The sequence below is a fragment of the Castanea sativa genome, chromosome 10 (assembly GCF_040712315.1).
Source record: "Castanea sativa cultivar Marrone di Chiusa Pesio chromosome 10, ASM4071231v1".
Taxonomy (NCBI): Eukaryota; Viridiplantae; Streptophyta; class Magnoliopsida; order Fagales; family Fagaceae; genus Castanea; species Castanea sativa.
The window spans coordinates 3,292,105-3,311,280 of NC_134022.1; the positions used below are offsets into that span (position 1 = coordinate 3,292,105).

The window sequence follows — 19,176 nt, forward strand, 5'->3', positions numbered from 1 at the left end:
ACGTGGGTTCATGTTTTTTATGAGGAGTGAGGTTTGTGTCCAGTGACCAGTTTCACTAGACACGTTGAGATGCATACATATGTCAATATCCTAGCGTGTCCAGTGGAATTGGCCACTAAACACAAGCCTCACTCCTCATAAAAAAAACGTGAACTTATGTAAGAAAAAAAACGCTCATAAAAAATGTAAATCTAAGTAAAAAGTAGAAGCATGTATTTAATATTTTATTGAAATATTTTAAATAAGATTTCATTTTCAAAACATAATTTTTACTGCTCACCTACCTACCAAAATGTCTCACACAGTCACAACTGTTCATTAGCAAACTTCCTTACTAAACCCTAAATATAAATCTCACTCTTTCTTCTCCATGTTCCTCTCATGACATGTCCATATCCTAGTGTGTCCAATGGAACTAATCACTGGATACAAGCTTCATTCCTCATAAAAAATGTGAACCTATGTAGAAAAAAGAATGCTCATAAAAAAAGTGAACTTAAGTAAAGAGTAGAAGCATATATTTAATATTTTATTGAAATATTTTAAATAAGATTTCATTTCAAAACATAATTTTTAACGCTCACCTACCTACCAAAACATCACACATAATCACAACAGTTCATTAGCAAACTCCCTTACCAAACCCTAAATATAAATCTTACTTTTTCTTCTCCACATTACCCTCAAGACGTGTCTATATCTTAGCATGTCTAATGGAATTGACCATTAGACATAAGCCTCACTCATAAAAAACATGAACCTAAGTAAAAAGTAGAAGCATGTATTTAATATTTTAAATAAGATTCCATTTCAAAACATAACTTTTAACACTCACCTACCTACCAAAACGTCTCACACAATCACAACTGTTCATTAGCAAACTCCCATACCAAACCCTAAATATAAATCTCACTCTTTCTTCTCCACATTTCTCTTAGGACGTGTCTATATCCTAGTGTGTCCAATGGAACTACCACTGGATACAATCCTCACTCCTCATAAAAAATGTGAACCTATGTAGAAAAAAGAATGCTCATTAAAAACGTGAACCTAAGTAAAGAGTGGAAGCATATATTTTATATTTTATTAAAATATTTTAAATAAGATTCCATTTCAAGACATAACTTTTAACGCTCACCTACCTACCAAAACGTGACACACAATCACAACCGTTCATCAGCAAACTCCTTTACCAAACGCTAATTATAAATCTCACTTTTTCTTCTCCACATTCCTCTCAAGATGGGTCCATATCCTAGCGTGTCCAGTGAAACTGGCCACTAGACACAAGCCTCGCTCCTCATAAAAAACGTGAACCTAAGTAAAAAGTAAAAGCATGTATTTAATATCTTAAATAAGATTCCATTTCAAAACATAACTTTTAACGCTCACCTACCTACCAAAACTTAATGCACAATCACAACCATCCATTAGCAAACTCCCTTACCAAACCCTCATTATAAATCTCACTCTTTCTTCTCCACATTTTCCTCAGGCTGCCTCCAAAAAAAAGAAAAAAAAAATTATCTATGCGTAGACTATTTGAGAAAGTTGAGGTCAAAAGAGGTACAAACAGTCATCCCACAAAGCATTTGTGGAGCGGTTGTGGTGTTGCTAGTGTTACTCTATCAAGGATAGCAGCTATCAATGGGAATGTTAACAATTTTCAATAGAAAATTGGTACCGATCTGAATTGGTCACCATATCGGTTAGGTCATCTTCTGGATGTATCAACCTGTATGTTATGAAATCAACTTCCTTGATCACAACACCTGAAAATTGATCACTACAATACCTCACGCACTCCCCACACCCCTTAGAAATTCCCACGTTCCTTCATGCACCTCACGAGCTGTCTAGCTCAAGTCACAAGCCTCCGTTGGCAGTTCAGCCTTTCATGACTGCATGACACTACGTGTCACACTTTGATCAAATCCGACACCTTGATCCAATCAAACCTGTTGCAAGAACTTCTTCATACTTAAAGTTGTGCCCTTTTGACCAAGATTATGCAATTGCTATTATTATGTGTCAAAGCTAAAGGTGTTGAGTCTTCAAGCACAATCACGTAAAAGGAAGCTTTGGTTCGTCTATTGGACAACTTGAAAAATTTGGAGGTGCTCAATATATCTCATTGCCTACTCTACATGCTCCGTTACAGTGTGTCGAAAACTTGACTTGAAAAATGAAAGATGTTTGATCAAGTTCTCGACACACTGTAATTGAGCATGTAGAGTCCTGAACTGCTACACAGAGGCAATGAGATATATTCAGCACCTCCAAATTTTTCAAGTTGTCCAATAGACGGACCAAAACTTTTTTTTAACACCGTTTGTCCGATGACTTAGTACCTTTAGCTTTGGCAGATAATAATTGAATTTGCATAATCTTGGTCTAACTGTTTAATTGCTCTGAAGACTCAACACTTTGAGCCATCCATATGAATGAAATTGTCTAATTGCTCTCAAACTTCAAAATCTAAGTGCGAAAAGAGATCCAAACATGACTTTGGCTTAAGGTAAGTACATTTCTTTGCAAAGATGTCTTCTTCTTTTTTCTTTTTTTATTTTATTTTATGAATGAGTTTTTTTTTTTTTTCCTTATCTTTGATTACTTCATTTTCTTATGCGAGCTTACAAATTTCTTGCAAAAGAGTAAAAGTTTCTCATCTTTCGGGTTGTGAAAACAAGAGGTAAGTGTCACCGTCAAATAGTTTAAAGTCAAATTACATGTATAAGGCAATAACTTAATTTGCTAGCACTCACAGTAAAGTTACTAAAATTTATAGTTTTTAACAACTCAAAAAGCTACTTTATCTATTTTAACAACTCATTTTACAATGCATCCAACATCAAAGCATTTAAGATTTTTAGCTTTTCATTTAAATATTCTATTTTATTACATAAAGGTGAGGAAGTACGAAACATGTGGGAGAGGCTGACACCTAGAGTGTGATTTGTGTGATTAAAATAGTCTCTGTTTTGCATATAACTCTCAGCTACAGTGGACTGCTATCTCTGGCAGCCTACTGTAGCAAAGTGTCAAAATATTATACCAATAAGTTATTTTAACAACCTTGTTGTACAGGTGTTTTTAGTGTCTGGATTGCTAAAACCTCATTGTGAGTGCTGTGATTTGTTTTTATCATAATTTGAGTGTACTTTGGCTCATTACACTTTAGCACTTTTATCAAATGATATTCAAACTTTTTACTTTTATTACATGTACGAGGCAATAAAAGTGGTTTAAATTACACTTTTGCAAAACATAATAAAAAGTGTAATTTATAAAATGATATTCAAACTTTTAAAGTGTTCATTATCCTTGAGAGAGTCAGCGAAGTTATTTAAAGAAAATTTCATTATTCAGATTATCTTGTTTATTGATATTTGCTTGTGTAGACAAACATGTTATGTTCAAAATTAGTTGCAAATGCCCAATATATTTTTAGCTGCCACATTCAACATATTAATTAAGCGTAGAGAATTTGAATTAATCCATATTATGTTTTGTTAGAACTTAGAACCAAGATGACTTTTCTTCTCTAACTCCTTCCTTGGCATACAGGATTTTGTATTAGGTCCTTCATTTTGCAATGAAAGCTAATATTCTTATCTTGACATTATGTCTTCAAGTTAAATTTTTTATCTGAGCCTTGCGGTAACAGAGAAAACTGTAAATGATCTAGATACAAACTTTAAGGGCCTGAAATAAATTTAATATTATGTGTAAATTTTCCTTGAGAGTTCAATCTGAATTCTTTTGTTTAATGACTTTTCGTATGTTCCTACATGTTCTACTTTGTGGGCTAAGAAAATCAATGACAATGTTTTCCTGTGTATTACATGCTTTCTTACATTAAGTTGAGAAGATGAACTTTACTTTGTATGTTCCTTTGGGTGTTTTTAATGTTTCAATGGTCCTATTATGCCTTAACTACCTGGTACTCGTTAAAAGAAAGCTCAAGTAGATTCAATTGGTTCTAAATGACGTCTACATTGATGCTTATCATGTTTCTATTTTTTAGTGTTGAAGTGAAAATTTGTTTTGAACAAATGAGGAACAAACGCTCAAGTGCTCAAAGCTGGAACAACATGGACTATGATATCCTTGTCAAGATATTCATGCTTCTCAATGTTATGGTTTGAATTCTGGTGTTTCTCGAGTGTGGCTTCTTGCTTGAATATTGGACATCAGACTAAGTATTGGTTCTAGCTTCTAGGGGAATATTAAATGAGCTAGACTTTAGTTTACTTAGATCGAGTTTCTTCCATAAGACATGATCTTCGATGTTATGGATTTGATTTCTGGTCTATCTTGAGTGGTCATGTGCTATGGAAGAAGTTCGATGCAAGTAAAAAAAGAGCTCATTTAATATTCCCCTAGAAGCTGGAACAAATACTTGGTCTAATGTCCAATATTCAAGCAAGCAGCCAATGAAAATCCTGAAGAATAATTTAAATCTTAGTCATGGAAATGTGACTTGCTTGGCTTTTCATTTCTATGCACTCATAAAGAATGAGCACTTGATTTGTGCAACTGAAAGGTATAATGTTCATTTCCTAATTTACTAGTTCAATCATAAAGAAATCAAATAGTTAAGAATATTCTTAAGTAGTTAAATCATAAAGAAAACAAATATGCTTATTATGTTTCTATTTCTTTGTGATGAAGTGAAAATTTGTTTTGAACAAATGAGGAACAAATGCTCAAGTGCTCGAAGCTGGAACAGCATGGACTATGATATCCTTGTCAAGATATTCACGCTTCTCAATGTTATGGTTTGATTTCTAGTTTTTCTCGAGTGTAGCTTCCTGCTTGAATATTGGACATCAGACCAAGTATTGGTTCTAGCTTCTAGGGGAATATTAAATGAGCTAGACTTTAGTTTACTTAAGTCGAGTTTCTTCCATAAAACATGATCTTCAATGTTATGGATTTGATTTCTGGTGTACCTTGAGTGGTCATGTGCTATGGAAGAAGCTCGATTTAAGTAAAAAAAAAAAAATCATTTAATATTCCCCTAGAAGCTAGAACCAATACTTGGTCTGATGTCCAATATTCAATCAAGCAGCCAATGAAAATCCTGAAGAATGATTTAAATCTTAGTCATGGAAATATGACTTGCTTGGTTTTTCACTTCTAGGAATTCATAAAGAATGAGCACTTGATTTGTGCAGCTGAAATGTATAATGTTCATTCCCTAATTTACAAGTATTGTTAAATCATAAAGAAACCAAATATTTAAGAATATTCTTAATTGTAAATTTTTCACTTCTATGTACTCATAAAGAATGAGCACTTGATCTGTCCAACTGAAAGGTATAATGTTCATTTCCTAATTTACAAGTATAGTTAAATCATGAAGAAACCATATATGCTTATTATGTTTCTATTTCTTTGTGATGAAGTGAAAATTTGTTTTGAACAAATGAGGAACAAACGCTCAAGTGCTCGAAGCTGGAACAACATGGACTATGATATCCTTGTCAAGATGCTTCTCAATGTTATGGTTTGATTTCTAGTGTTCCTCGAGTGTGGCTTCTTGCTTAAATATTGGACATTAGACCAAGTATTGGTTCTAGCTTCTAGGCGAATATTAAATGAGCTAGACTTTAGTTTACTCAAATCAAGTTTTTTCCATAAAACACGATCTTCAATGTTATGGATTTGATTTCTGGTGTATCTTGAGTGGTCATGTGCTATGGAAGAAACTTGATTTAAGTAAAAAAGAGAGCTCATTTAATATTCCCCTAGAAGCTAGAACCAATACTTGGTCTGATGTCCTATATTCAAACAAGAAGCCAATGAAAATCTTGAAGAATGCTTTAAATCTTAGTCATGGAAATGTGACTTGCTTGGTTTTTCACTTCTAGGAATTCATAAAGAATGAGCACTTGATTTGTGCAGCTGAAATGTATAATGTTCATTCCCTAATTTACAAGTATTGTTAAATCATAAAGAAACCAAATATTTAAGAATATTCTTAATTGTAAATTAATCAGTCCCTTTTATGTATATAACACAAACGTACAAGCATGGAAATGTGACTTGCTTGGTTTTTCGCTTTTATGTATTCATAAAGAAAGAGCACTTGACCTGTGCAGCTGAAAGATATAATGTTTATTTTCTAATTTACAAATATAGTTAAATCATAAAGAAACCAGATGCTTAAGAGTATTCTTAATTGTAAATTAACTAATCTCTTTTGTTTTTATTCTCACAATCCAAACGTTCATCTTATGCTTGGCCAATTTTTTTCCAAAAAAAAAAAAGGAAGAAAAAAAGAAAAGCCACTTTTGCCATAGCTGTATTTTAATATTAAATGAATACAAGCAAAGTTGTACTTGCTAAAACCAACATAAGAATAATGAGTATGCTTGGATGAAAAAAAATAATATAACATATAAAGACATACTTGACCCAAAAGGCCTAAACCTACTGGGTATGATCTCAATCATATTATATTAATCACTCATTTATTTCTTTTTTTGAGAATCCACTCATTCATGTCTTTGTTATTCAATATGAGACTTTACTCACACTTTTCCTAAAAGTAGTGTTAGTTGGGATTTAAAATTTTCAATAGTTATAATTGTTAAAATATATTGATATTGTAGTCAGGATAGCAAGGTCATTGGCCATTTTTTATTTGAACTTTGAAGGAAGAAAAATGTTACATACATCACAAGAGGAAGAGTGTTTGTTCTACCTCGTTGCACTTTTTATGGGCCAAGGGGGGTCAGGGGGCTGTCTATTCTTTTTCTATTGACTGTTATCGCTTCTTCACGCTAGTACTCATCAAGGCTTGCAGCTATTAGCCGTTAGGGAATGAAGATTTTTGAACTTCGCACCTTTGCGTTGCCTTTGCGGCTTCTCTTGCTTAGGATTTCTCACTTATTGCTGGCCACATAAGCACCCTTTATGATGATGCCGAAAAAATCACCAATAAATTGCACACACTCCCAAATCAAAACAATACCTACAAAAGGAAAAGAGAAGACCTAATAGAGAGCACCGGTGTGGTGCCGGCCAAAAACCCTCCAAATGTCAAGTTAGAACTTTTTTCACAACCCTAGAGTGCCAGAGTTGAGTTAATAATGCGTACCTTGATTTGTAAGGGTTTTGGGGTATTTATAGTGGCGTAGGGTTAACATCCCAGCCTTGACCATGAAGTCCTTTCCTTCTAGAATTGGAACTCTTTCCTTTTACATACCTTCTGGAATTCTTTTCCTTATAGGAGTCCTTTGACTAAGGTTAAACGTGTAACACAAGAATTCTTCTTATACACGTTTGCGTGGAGATCAAGCAAAGTCACGACAGACTTAATCGTAAAGCGTAAATCCTATTTAGGGATTCTTGGAACCAAAACTGGAAGGATGACTACTGCTTGTATCTGTCCATCCACTGTGGATCTGAGCTCCTTGGCTGCCAAGTATCAGTCCGTCACCCTTGTTCCGTCACATCCAACCATGTAGATCCATCACATTCATTTTCATTCCCCTTCAGTTGCCTCCTCATTCCATGAGACTATCAACTTTCCTTTGCGGGCTTATGGAATGACGGTTATGTTTGACCCTTGATAGGCGTGTTTCGATGGATAGGTTGGATCAGAGTCATAAATGTACCAGGGACACGTGGTGGTACTCCATTGGTGGTTTGTTGGAATCGATGCGCCCCTTCATTTACCGCGCCATTCCCTCTATATATACTGTCCATCCCTTTCATTTTTACACTTTGGAAAATTTTCTACTGATCAGAGCGCAACTATCCACTTTGTGTGATCCGTCGCCTCAAGAAGTTGAGATTCGTCGTCCTTTCAGCTCGTCTGTTGCCTTTTCGTATCATCCACCTGTGAGTACCTTATTTGCTTGTTAATTTCTGTTTTTTATTTCGCATGTTGGTCCGTTATTAGTATAGATCTAGAGTCTTAGGTTTCCTTTACCTGTCATATGTAGGTGTCAGATGTCTAGTGAGGCTATAAAGAGGTGTTCCCGCCAGGTCAAGCAGACTAAGACACCTCTAGTGAGGAGAGGGAACCGTCAGCAAGCTCTCCTTCCAATGTGGAAGATGAAGGGCAGGATGAGGATGGGTCAGAATATGACTCGAACGATGACTTAGACGGTATAGATCCACCGATCCAATCCGTCATAGGCCCTGACGGTTTCAGGAAATTTGTCATGCTTCCTTTGTGGACGGTGAACGATTTCATCTCCAGCATCAAGCAGCCACACTTCAATACGCTTAAGCAGAAATATCAGATACCTGATAACATTCTCATCCGTCTACCTTTTAAATCTGAGAAGTGTTATTACAAGGGTCTTTAAGACGTTGGTGTGTATAAGCAGATGCTCAAAGCAGGCCTTCGATTCCCATTAAGTGCTTTGCACCGTCGTCTCCTTCAGTACTTAGGTTTGGCCATCAGTTAAATCTCACCTAATGCCTAGAGAGTTTTCCTAAGCGTTAAGGTCTTGTATGGTGTGATGTCTGACGGGGCGAGACAGTTAACAGTGGAAGAGTTCTTTCACTGTTATCGTCCGTCTGAGATTACCAAGTCGAAGGGTATGTATAGCTTCGTGCCGAAGAGTCTGGTGCTTAGACTAGTGTCCGAGACCCCAGACTCCAATCGTAACTAGAAGGGTCGATACTTCTTCCTTCAGGGAGACGATTGGACGTGTCGTCCTAACGATCACGAATACATGCCGGTGGATAATACTTGGGGGATAATGCCTTCGTCCGGTATGAGCCCGTCTTACTTTACAAGCTTTTATTAAGTATTGAAGTTATTCTAACTGTTCAGTTTTGCAGCTAGGGACCGTCCACTTGTTACTACACAACAATTTGGCTTCTTAGAAAATATCTTCCAGACCACTAGGTTGTTGGAGAGGACTTGGATCAAGCTCGTCACCTTAGACACCCTGCATTTGGTATTGTGACGGTCCAGAACCTACAACCACTGCCCATCGATACGACTCAGGAATACGCAAGCGTAAGTCTTTTAACCTTCCACCGTTGCTTTGTTGTACAACATTGTTTTCACCTGTCTACTTTTTGCAGAAATGGACGATGCCAGGAGAAGAGCTCTTATCAAACAACAAGCTCTCAAGAGAAAACAAGGTGTTGACCTTCCTACCAAGTCGGGTTCTTTTCATCCGTCTGCAAAAAAAGCTACCAACTGAAAAGGTTAACCATCACAGTAAGAAACAAAAGCTGGTGACGGGATTGCCTACTAGTCAAGGGTCCGGTGTGACGAAGTTGCCCCCTAAGCTAGGGATAGGCAAGGGCAAGGGTCTGATGGTGAATCCTGACCCTGTCAAAGAGAAACCCCCCATCTTGCTTCGCGAGGATTCACAGTACGCTCTTGGTCAATTAACTTCTATCATTAAAAAGGAGGATTACGAAGACCTAGGTAATCATACGACGGAGGCAATGGAGGAGACCTGTTTATTTAGTCTTGCTCAGGTCAGTACCCGTCACTTACTTGTTTCGTCATGTTTTTACTTTTTCGCTTATATATTGTTGGTACAGATGGTCGTGACGGCTAAGGGATTAATGGACCGGTGTCTCGCTCACGAGAGGTCATTAGAGCGTGTCCGTGCAAAGTCAAGGGCAACAGCAAGAGCTTGAGGAGCTGAAGCTTTGGAAGACCCGTCACGAGGAAAAACTAAGAATGTCCGAGCAAGCCTATGAGAGTTTGGAGAAAGAGGTGGAGCTCTTGAGGGAGACTGTGAAGGCTAATGAAGATAATCTCCGTCAAGCAAAGGTTGAGGCCATCAAAGAGTACCGAAACTCAGACGCCTTTTTGAACGAACTGGGTCCTTCTTTTGCCGATGGGTTTGACGACTATATCCGTCAAGTGAAGGCCTCGTTCCCTGACCTGAACCTTGCACACATCAATATAGACATTGGAGGCCAGACCCTTGCCCGCCCTGTCTACTCTGAGGGAACGAATGAGCTTTTTGGTGATTGGTGAAGGACCTGGTGACGACAAGGCCCTAGAGGTAGGTGAAAAAGGACCCGTTGAGGATGACGCCCATACGTCCGTTGAGGATGACGCCCAAAGGTAGCTGTTCTCCCATACATTCCTATTCTCCCATATAGGCCTTGTCTATTTATTTTTATTTTGGAATATCAGGAATGTATGAGGGAATAGCTAATTCCAACTATTGTCATTTGCTTGTGTTACTTTGTTGGTGTTTTGCTTTGACAAATTTTTCTAATGAATCCGTCTTCTTTTGGCCGTCCTCGTTACTTTTTATCCCTCATCTAGAAATTTTATCTCGTTTGGATTGATCTGTTCATTCTGTCATTTTAGTGAACGTTGTTGTTTGTGGGACGATTCGTCCCTTATATGTTAAATTTTACCCTGCTTGGGATGACCCGTCCGCTTTGTGGACTTGGTGAATTTACCCTTGGATCATCCTTGGATGATCCGTCCATTGTGTGGACTTGATAAAATTTTTTATCCCACTTGGGATGATCCGTCCACTATATGGACTTGGTAGATTTTCATCCTTCTTGGATGATCCGTCCACTGTGTGGACTTGGTAAATTTTTATCCCTCTTGGGATGAACCGTCCACCTCATGGACTTGGTAGATTTCATCCTTCTTGGATGATCCGTCCACTGTGTAGACTTGGTAAATTTTTATCCCTCTTGGGATGAACCGTCCACCTCATGGACTTAGTAGAATTTGAGCAAAATATATTTCATATGCTTTGAATAAACTCCTCTTATTATAATGGATTGGTAGTATATTATTCACAAAAAATAAGAAAAACGTCTTTTGGCTCTAAAAATATTTGTAGAAAATAAAAATTATAACTATCTACTAGAAAAGATAAACTGGAAATGAGGAGGTAAATGTTGCATTTGTCCTTCGTCTACTGGTATTACTTCTTCAGGTGCTCCGTGTTCCATAGATGACTCAACTTTCTCCCGTCTAGGGTCTCTAAGTAGTACGTTCCCTTCCTATGCCATGAAATGATCCTGTACAGTCCTTCCCAGTTAGGTCCTAGCTTCCCTTGGGAGGCATCTCTTGTAGCGTCGAGTACTCTTTTTAAGACCAGATCTCCAACCTGGAAGTTCCTGTGCCGGACCTTGGAGTTGTAATACTTCGCCATCAGGTCCTGGTATCGAGCTAGTCTCTGCTCTGCTGTGGCCCTAACTTCGTCCACAAGATCGAGCTGCAGACGAATGGCTTCTTTATTTTTGCTCATGTCGTAGTTCTCCACCCGGTAGCTTGCTAGCCCCACTTCTGCTAGTATGACGACCTCACTACCATTCGCCAATCGAAACGGTGTTTCCCCTGTCGGTGTTCTCGCCGTTGTCCTGTACGCCCATAAAACACTTGGCAATCCGTCCGGCTATATGCCCTTTGCCCCCTCGAGCTGGGTCTTGATGATCTTGAGCAAGGACCGGTTCGTGACTTCAACTTGTCCATTGGCCTGCGGGTGGGCGGGCAACGAGTAGTGGTTCTTGATCCCAAGCTGGGAACAAAAGTCTTTGAATGCGTAGTTGTCGAATTGTTTTTCGTTGTCCGAAACCAACACCCTCAGAATACCATACCTGCAAATAATATTCCTCCATTTGGTGATTGTGGCCAAAGCCTCTACTTCCACCCATTTGGTGAAGTAGTCAATGCCAACTACTAAGAACTTCAACTGCCTAATCGTTGTTGGAAACGGGTCCATGATGTCTAACCCCCATTGTGCGAATGGCCATGGGGCCGTCATAGGGGTGAATTTTGCCGTTGGTTTCCTTATGAAATTGCCAAATCGTTGGCACTTGTCACAGGCTCTGACGTATGCGTTAGCATCCTTCTGCATTGTTGGCCAGTAGTATCCTACAAAGAGTAGCTTGTGCACCAAAGACCTAGATCCAGAATGGTTGCCGCAAACTCCTTCATGGACCTCTTTCATGACGTAGTCCGCTTCTTCGTGGTTGAGGAATCTCGAGCACGGTCGAGAAAATCCTCTTTTGTATAGGACGTCTTTAATCAAAACGAACCGGGTAGCTTTAACCTTCAACTTTCTTGCGACCTCTTTGTTGTCTGGCGGTTCGTAGTCCTTAAGATATGCTGTTATTGGAGCCATCCAAGAATGCTCACTGCTTACCTCCTGCATGCTAGTGCCATCTAATAATGATGAGAGTTGGACGAAGGATAATAACTGGTCGGGGATGATCATACGTTCTGCTGAAGCTACTTTTGCGAGTCGGTCGGCATCTTGGTTCTCTTCTCTGGGGATTTAAACCAACTTGATCTGGAGGTTGTTCGCTCGACCCTTCACTTCCTCGAGATACCTCTTCAGTCTTTCATTCTTGCACTTGTAGCTTCCATAAACCTGACTAATCAATACTTGAGAATCGAAGTATATGATCATACTCTTAGCTCTTGCGGCTATCGCGAGGTCCAGTCCTTCTATTAAGGCTTCATATTCTGCCTCGTTAGTAGTGGTAGAGAAATCCATATGGATCATGCATTCGATCTTATCTCCTTTCGGGGTGTGGAGTACCACTCCAGCCCCTCCAGTATGTTTATTGGACGATTCGTCCATATAGATTCTCCATATGGAAGTATCCTTTGCCCTCTGGTCTTTTATGATGGTGAACTCAGTGAGGAAATCTGCTAACACTTGCCCTTTCACTGCCGATCGCGATTGATACCGAATATCGAACTCACTTAGCTCGATCACCCACAATGCCATTTGTCTAACAGCTTCGGGGCTATTTATTGCTCTTCGCAAGGGTTTATCTGTCAGGATATTTATCGTATGTGCTTCAAAGTATGGTTTGAGTTTTCGTGCCGTGGTCACCAATGTGAAGGTGAGTTTCTCCATCTGAGGGTACCTTTCTTCTGCTCCTCTCAGTGCTTGGCTTATAAAATATACGGGCCTTTGTATCTTGTCTTCTTATCTAAGAAGAGCCGCACTGACGGCTGCTGAGGAGACGGCAAGGTATAGGAACAATTCTTCCTCTGTTATAGATGGGCTGAGCAATGGCGGAGCGGAGAAATACACCTTTAAATCTTCAAATGCCTTTTGGCACTCATCTGTCCATTCAAATGATCTTCTCAGCCTGCGAAAGAAGGGAAGACATTTGTCTGTCACTCTTGATACGAACCTATTCAGGGCTGCTATCTTGCCGTTTAAACTTTGTACTTCCTTAACCGTCCTTGGAGGAGCCAATTCCATTATCGCCTTCACCTTTTTTGGGTTGACCTCGATGCCCCTTTGGGATACCATGAATCCCAAGAACTTTCCTGCGGTTACCCCGAACTCGCACTTGCTCGGATTCAGCTTCATTTTGTATGACCGAAGGGTGTCGAAAGTCTCCTGGAGGTCCCTTATGTGTTCGAACTCCTGAATGCTTTTTACCAACACGTTTCTACCAATTTGGTGCATGAACATCTTGTTCATCAATCTCTGATATGTGGCTCCTGCATTTTTAAGCCTGAAAGGCATTACTTTGTAGCTAAAAAGCCCCTGACTTGTTACGAACGAGGTTTTCTCTTGATCAACTTCATCCAATTTAATTTGGTTGTAGCTGGAGAAGGCATCCACGAAGCTCAAGAGTGCATGTCTTGCGGTGGAGTCTACCAAGGTATCAATACGTGGGAGTGGGTAACTATCCTTAGGGCAGACCCTATTCAAATCTGTAAAGTCGACACACATTCTCCACTTCCCATTGGCCTTCTTGACCATTACTACGTTTGCCAACTAATTAGGGTAGTACACCTCGCGTATGAAGTCTGCTTCTTGTAGCTTCCGTACTTCTTCTGCTATGGCTCGATCTTGTTCAGGGGCGAACACTCGCTTCTTCTGTCGGACAAGAGAGAAAGAGGGTGATACGTTCAACCTGTGGACCTTGATAGATGGGTCGATCCCCAGAATGTCTTCGTGACTCCATGCAAAAACGTCTTGGTTTTCCTTGAGGAATACTGCAAGCGCTTGTCGAACTGTTTGGCTGGCCAAGGTGCCAATTCTTGCGGTCCGTTCGAGCCTAGAATCATCGAGGTGTACTTCTTCTAACTCTTCCGCCGGTTCTGCTACCGTTTGTTGTTCTTTGATGTTCATTGCTTACAGGTGGTCATCCATTTCCATCATGGCGACGTAGCATTCCCGTGCAGCCACCTAATTTCCGCGTAGCTCTCCAACTCCGTATTCGGTGGGGAATTTAACCATCAAATGGTAGGTCGAGGTTACAACCTTTCATGCATTAAGAGTGAGCCGTCCGAGGATGGCGTTATAGGCAGAAAAGCAGTCGACCACAAGAAAAACCACATCCTTGGTTATTTGCTGGGGGTAATCTCCGACCGTCACAAACAATGTGACGACACCTAAAAGGTAGACCCTTGTCCCTCCAAAGCCAACAAGGGGTGCATTTGTTAGGATTAGTCGCTCTCTACCAATCCCCATTTGTTGGAACACCGGGTAGTAGAGGATATCCACTGAGCTTCCGTTATCAACCAAAACTCGAAGCATGTTGTAGTCCTCTGCCTGTATACTGATGATAAGTGCGTCATTATGTGGGTAATGAAGGCACCATGCATCTTCTTCTGAAAACCTGATGCTGGGGTTATCAAGTCACGCCATTTTTGGTGAGGAACCCATCAGCTAGACGCTTTGTACCATCCACAAGTATGTTTTTCGGCCCTTTTTAGACGACCCTGCAAAAGTAGTGCCCCCTACAATCATCCGTATGTCTCCTACAGGTGGTCTGGGACGCTTATTTTTCCGTCGAGGGGTTTAGTCCTAGGGTTGGTCCATTCTTTCCTTCATTACGAACCTCTGCAACCTTCCTTGCCTAATAAGGGCTTCAATTTACTGTTTTAAGTCATAACAATCCGCTGTGTCGTGGCCATGATCACGATGAAAATGGCAATATCTGTCCTTTGGCCTCTTATTAGGATCTCCTTTCATCTTGTCAGGAAATGTCAGGGCTCCTTCATCTTTAATTTGCATTAATACCTGGTCGATTAGGGCAGTGAGAGGGGTGAAGTTCGTGAATCTTCCCGTGGGTGGTTTGGATCGTCGATCTTCCCGTCACTCTCCAGTTCTAGCCATCTTCCGTCCCTTATCCGATCGTGCGTCTTCCTACCTTTCCCTCTTCCTAGGTTTTTCTTCTCGGGCCAGTAATGCATCTTCTGCATTCATGTACTTCGTTGCCCTGTAGAGCACATCTGACATTGTCTTCGAGTCATTCTTATATAAGGAGAATAAGAACTTACCCTTCCACAGCCCGTTTGTGAAAGCTACTAACAGTATCTTGTCGTCCGCCTCGTTTATCAAGAGAGCCTCTTTGTTGAAGTGGGATATGTATGACCTTAGCGTCTCGTCTTCCTGTTGCTTAATACTCATCAAACAGGCTGTGGACTTCTTGTATCGATGGCCTCCAATAAAGTGCGAAACGAATTGAGCGCCCAACTCCTTAAAAGTGCTGATCGAATTTGGAGTCAGTCTATTGTACCATATCCTTGCAGGTCCCTTCAGCGTAGTGGGGAAGGCTCTGCGCATGATCTCATCCGGCACACCTTGAAGGTGCATCATGGTCTTGAAAGATTCTAGGTGGTCTAAGAGGTCCTTGAACCCGTCATAACTCTCCACCTGAGGCATGCGAAACTTCGGGGGAAGGGGGCATGAACTAACAAGTGCTGTAAAAGGCGAATCAGTTCGCTGGACCAAGTCATCGAGGTTGCTGGATACTTGACCCTTGAGGGCATTCATCATCACATCCATCTGTTCCCTCATCATCTACATCTCAGCGGCTATGTGAGGAGGGGGAGTGTCCGAGAAAGATGGTCGGTTGGTGTCCTGCCTCTCCGGTCTACTCGGAGCATGGCTACCTTCGGGTCTTTCCTAATTTCTCCTTTTAGCACTTGTTCCTTTCTGGTCCTCCTCCTGTGTGCCAAGATGAGCATTCCTTTGTCGCAACTGCTCCTCCAAATCATGATTTTGCTTGGTTAGGCGTTCGACCGCTACAGCGAGCGTTTGGACTTGCTTCTCCAAGGCTGTGGTGTGCGGTTCGTTGCCGTGATTGTTGGTTGTTGCCATCAATCAGGTAAGTACCATGCAACTTTTTGTCTCAAGGATAAAGCAAAGGCTGATCACTCACTTTTCCCACAGACGGTGCCAACTGATAATGCCGAAAAAATTACCAATAAACTGCACACACTCCCAAATCAAAACAATACCTACAAAACGAAAAGAGATGACCTAACAGAGAGCACCGGTGTGGTGCTGACCAAAAACCCTCCGAAAGTCAAGTTAGAACTTTTTTCACAACCCTAGAGTGCCAGAGTTGAGTCAATAATGCGTACCTTGATTTGTGAGAGTTTTGGAGTATTTATAGTGGCATAAGGTTAACATCCCAGCCTTAACCATGAATTCCTTTCCTTCTAGAATTGGAACTCTTTCCTTTTACATACCTTTTGGAGTTCTTTTCCTTATAGGAGTCCTTTGATCAAGGCTAAACGTGTAACGCAAGAATTCTTCTTATACACGTTTGCGTGGAGATCAAGCAAAGCCACGTCAAACTTAATCGTAAAGCGTAAATCCTATTTAGGGATTCTTGGAACCAAAACTAGAAGGATGACTACTACGTTGTATCTGTCCGTCTACTGTGGATTCGAGCTCCTTGGCTGCCAACTATCAGTCCGTCACCCTTGTTCCGTCACATCCAGCCATGTAGATCCGTCACATTCATTTTTATTCCCCTTCACTTTATAATCTGAGAAAGTTTATGAACACAAGTTTATCACAGTTTCCCTTTGTCTTCAAGCTGTGACACAAATAGTATGGCCATAAAAAAACTATTATAACCATGCAACCCTGTTTTATATACATAAATGTCACAAATACAACCTTTTTCACAACAATTATATATTATATATTTGTTGGAGTAGTCGAGTTGTGGATGCAACTTTTTATATGGATTAATTATTTTTTTGCCACCATTCGCAGTCGGTCATTTTAGCAATCGTGAAAAATAGGGGTGTGCATCGGTCGGGTTGGGTTGGAATAAAGAGATTTTTTGACTCAACCCACCATGGTAGGTTAAAAAAAATTCAACCAAACTCAATCCATCACATTAGTCCAACCCAACCCGCATGGGTCGGGTTGAACCCATGAGTTTGACAATTTTTTTATTACTATTATTATTAAATTGAGCTAAAAAAAAAAATCACACATATCACCTGAGTTGATAAAAAAAAATATACATTAATATATGAACTAATATATATATATATATATATATATATATATATATATATATATATATATATATAATATGTGAAGCAGAGAGAAACTCCAATTGCAATTCTAAATTAGAATTATAATCTATTTTGTGCCACATATCAATGTAAATATGAAATTGGAGTATAATTTTCCTCCATCTGTTGTAATTCCGATGTTCTTCTTTTTCTTTTTCTTTTTTCCCACACCCATGTATTTTCAAGTTCACCTCATTTTTCCACACCCACGTATTTTTAGGTTTACCTTCCTTTTCCACACCGATTCAGGTACCTTAATATACAACTCCCCTCTTCTTCAATCAATGCTATGGAATTTCAAAAGAATCTCTCGATATCAATGATACATGTATTTGGATATTTTTGTATCTTATATAAGAAGAGGTTCTCTAGATATTCCGATTGCATTTGTCTTTACAATTTTCATGGACCTAGTTTATGCTCTGCAAAACGAATTCCAACCATTCCTAAGATTTAATTACTGCTTTCTTTCATCTGCCTATGTTGTCGTTCCTTTTTGTGTAAATTTTTTATTGTTTAATTATATAATTTTGTAGTTTTCCTTTGATTGATGTTGAATGTTTATTTTCTTTCATTTGCCTATACTTTCTTTCCTTTTTGTCAATAATTTTTATTGTTTAATTATAAAATTGTTTTTTTTTCCTATCATTAATGTTGCATGTTTCTTTTCTTTTTCATAACACGTTATTAACACGAGTCTCTAACCAATTTCGAAAGGAAGTTGTAATCCCATTATTCTTCAATCATCAAAGATTATTTGTGTAATTTTCTCAACTCACTGTAAGTTTTCTTTTAAGGAATTAGTACTTATCCTATTTGTTTGTTTTTACGTTTTATGCTCATAATTTTAGTGATTTTTAATTGATTAAATTTTTTTTTATGAGATCCACATTATTCTATTGCTATATATTATTATGAGATGCACGTTATGAGATCCACATTTAATTGATTAAAATATTTTGCTAAAAATGGTTTGTGATAAAGCAACTTAATCATAGTTATATGTACCGTGTATGAATCAACCTTGAATATATATATATATATATATATATATATATATATATATATATATATATATATATATATATATATATATATATATATATATATATATATTTGTGTAGCATTCTTTCATTAGAATTGTGTATGATAAAAATATTTGTTAAAAAATTACGTAATGCTAAGTTCTATTAAACATGTAAAAACTAAGTCTTTTAAACATGACTAAACTCATGATTAATAAATAAATAAATAAATAAAACAAAACCAATAGTATCACTTAAATAATTAATTGCAATATATTTATTTTCATTATTTTATTAAATTATATCCATTCATGTGCAGTAACATGGGTTACATACTAGTATACATTAATGTTGGCTTTTAAATAGGATTGAGGAAGAGCTAGTTATTTAAAAAAATTATTAATTATATAATATATATTAAATATATGGGTGGGTCGTGTCGGGTTTGCAGGTTTGGAATTTTATGACCCGAACCTAACCCAACCCGCTATCAGAAAATTTTTTTTGACCCAACCCAACCCACTAAGCCCTAAAAACTAACCCAACCCAGTAAGTTGGGTTGGGTCGAGTCGGTTTTGGTAAGTCGGTGGGTTGGCTACACACCCCTAGTGAAAAATGTTGTATTTGTAGCATTTCTAACACCCTTTACGACCAAGCAAGCCTAGTTTACTAGGCTGAATGGCAACAATACTATTCCTTTTATTTTTGGTCTTTAGAACAAACTAGTAAGTTATCTGTGCGATACGCAGATAATATTGTAATATATTATGTAAGATAATTTTGAAGAATGTTGTATAAGTATTATAACATAATTGTTATAGAATTTTATTAGTAATGAGTTCATCATAAAAAGTAACAATTATAAATTGTACACACATA

General features: G+C 38.6%; 2 protein-coding genes across 2 annotated transcripts; both read right to left on the reverse strand.

Moving 5' to 3' along the window:
• Window positions 1-10,892: 10,892 nt before the first annotated feature.
• Window positions 10,893-11,693, reverse strand: LOC142613515 (uncharacterized). The gene is made up of 2 exons (XM_075785890.1): window positions 11,569-11,693; window positions 10,893-11,331 (listed from the first exon to the last, which is right to left on the reverse strand). Exons 1-2 carry the CDS (start codon window positions 11,691-11,693, stop codon window positions 10,893-10,895), a joined length of 564 nt encoding a protein of 187 aa, XP_075642005.1.
• Window positions 11,694-12,248: 555 nt separating this feature from the next.
• On the reverse strand, window positions 12,249-12,839 carry LOC142613516 (uncharacterized). The gene has a single exon (XM_075785891.1). The coding sequence runs from the start codon at window positions 12,837-12,839 to the stop codon at window positions 12,249-12,251; it is 591 nt and encodes a 196-aa protein (XP_075642006.1).
• Window positions 12,840-19,176: the final 6,337 nt, after the last annotated feature.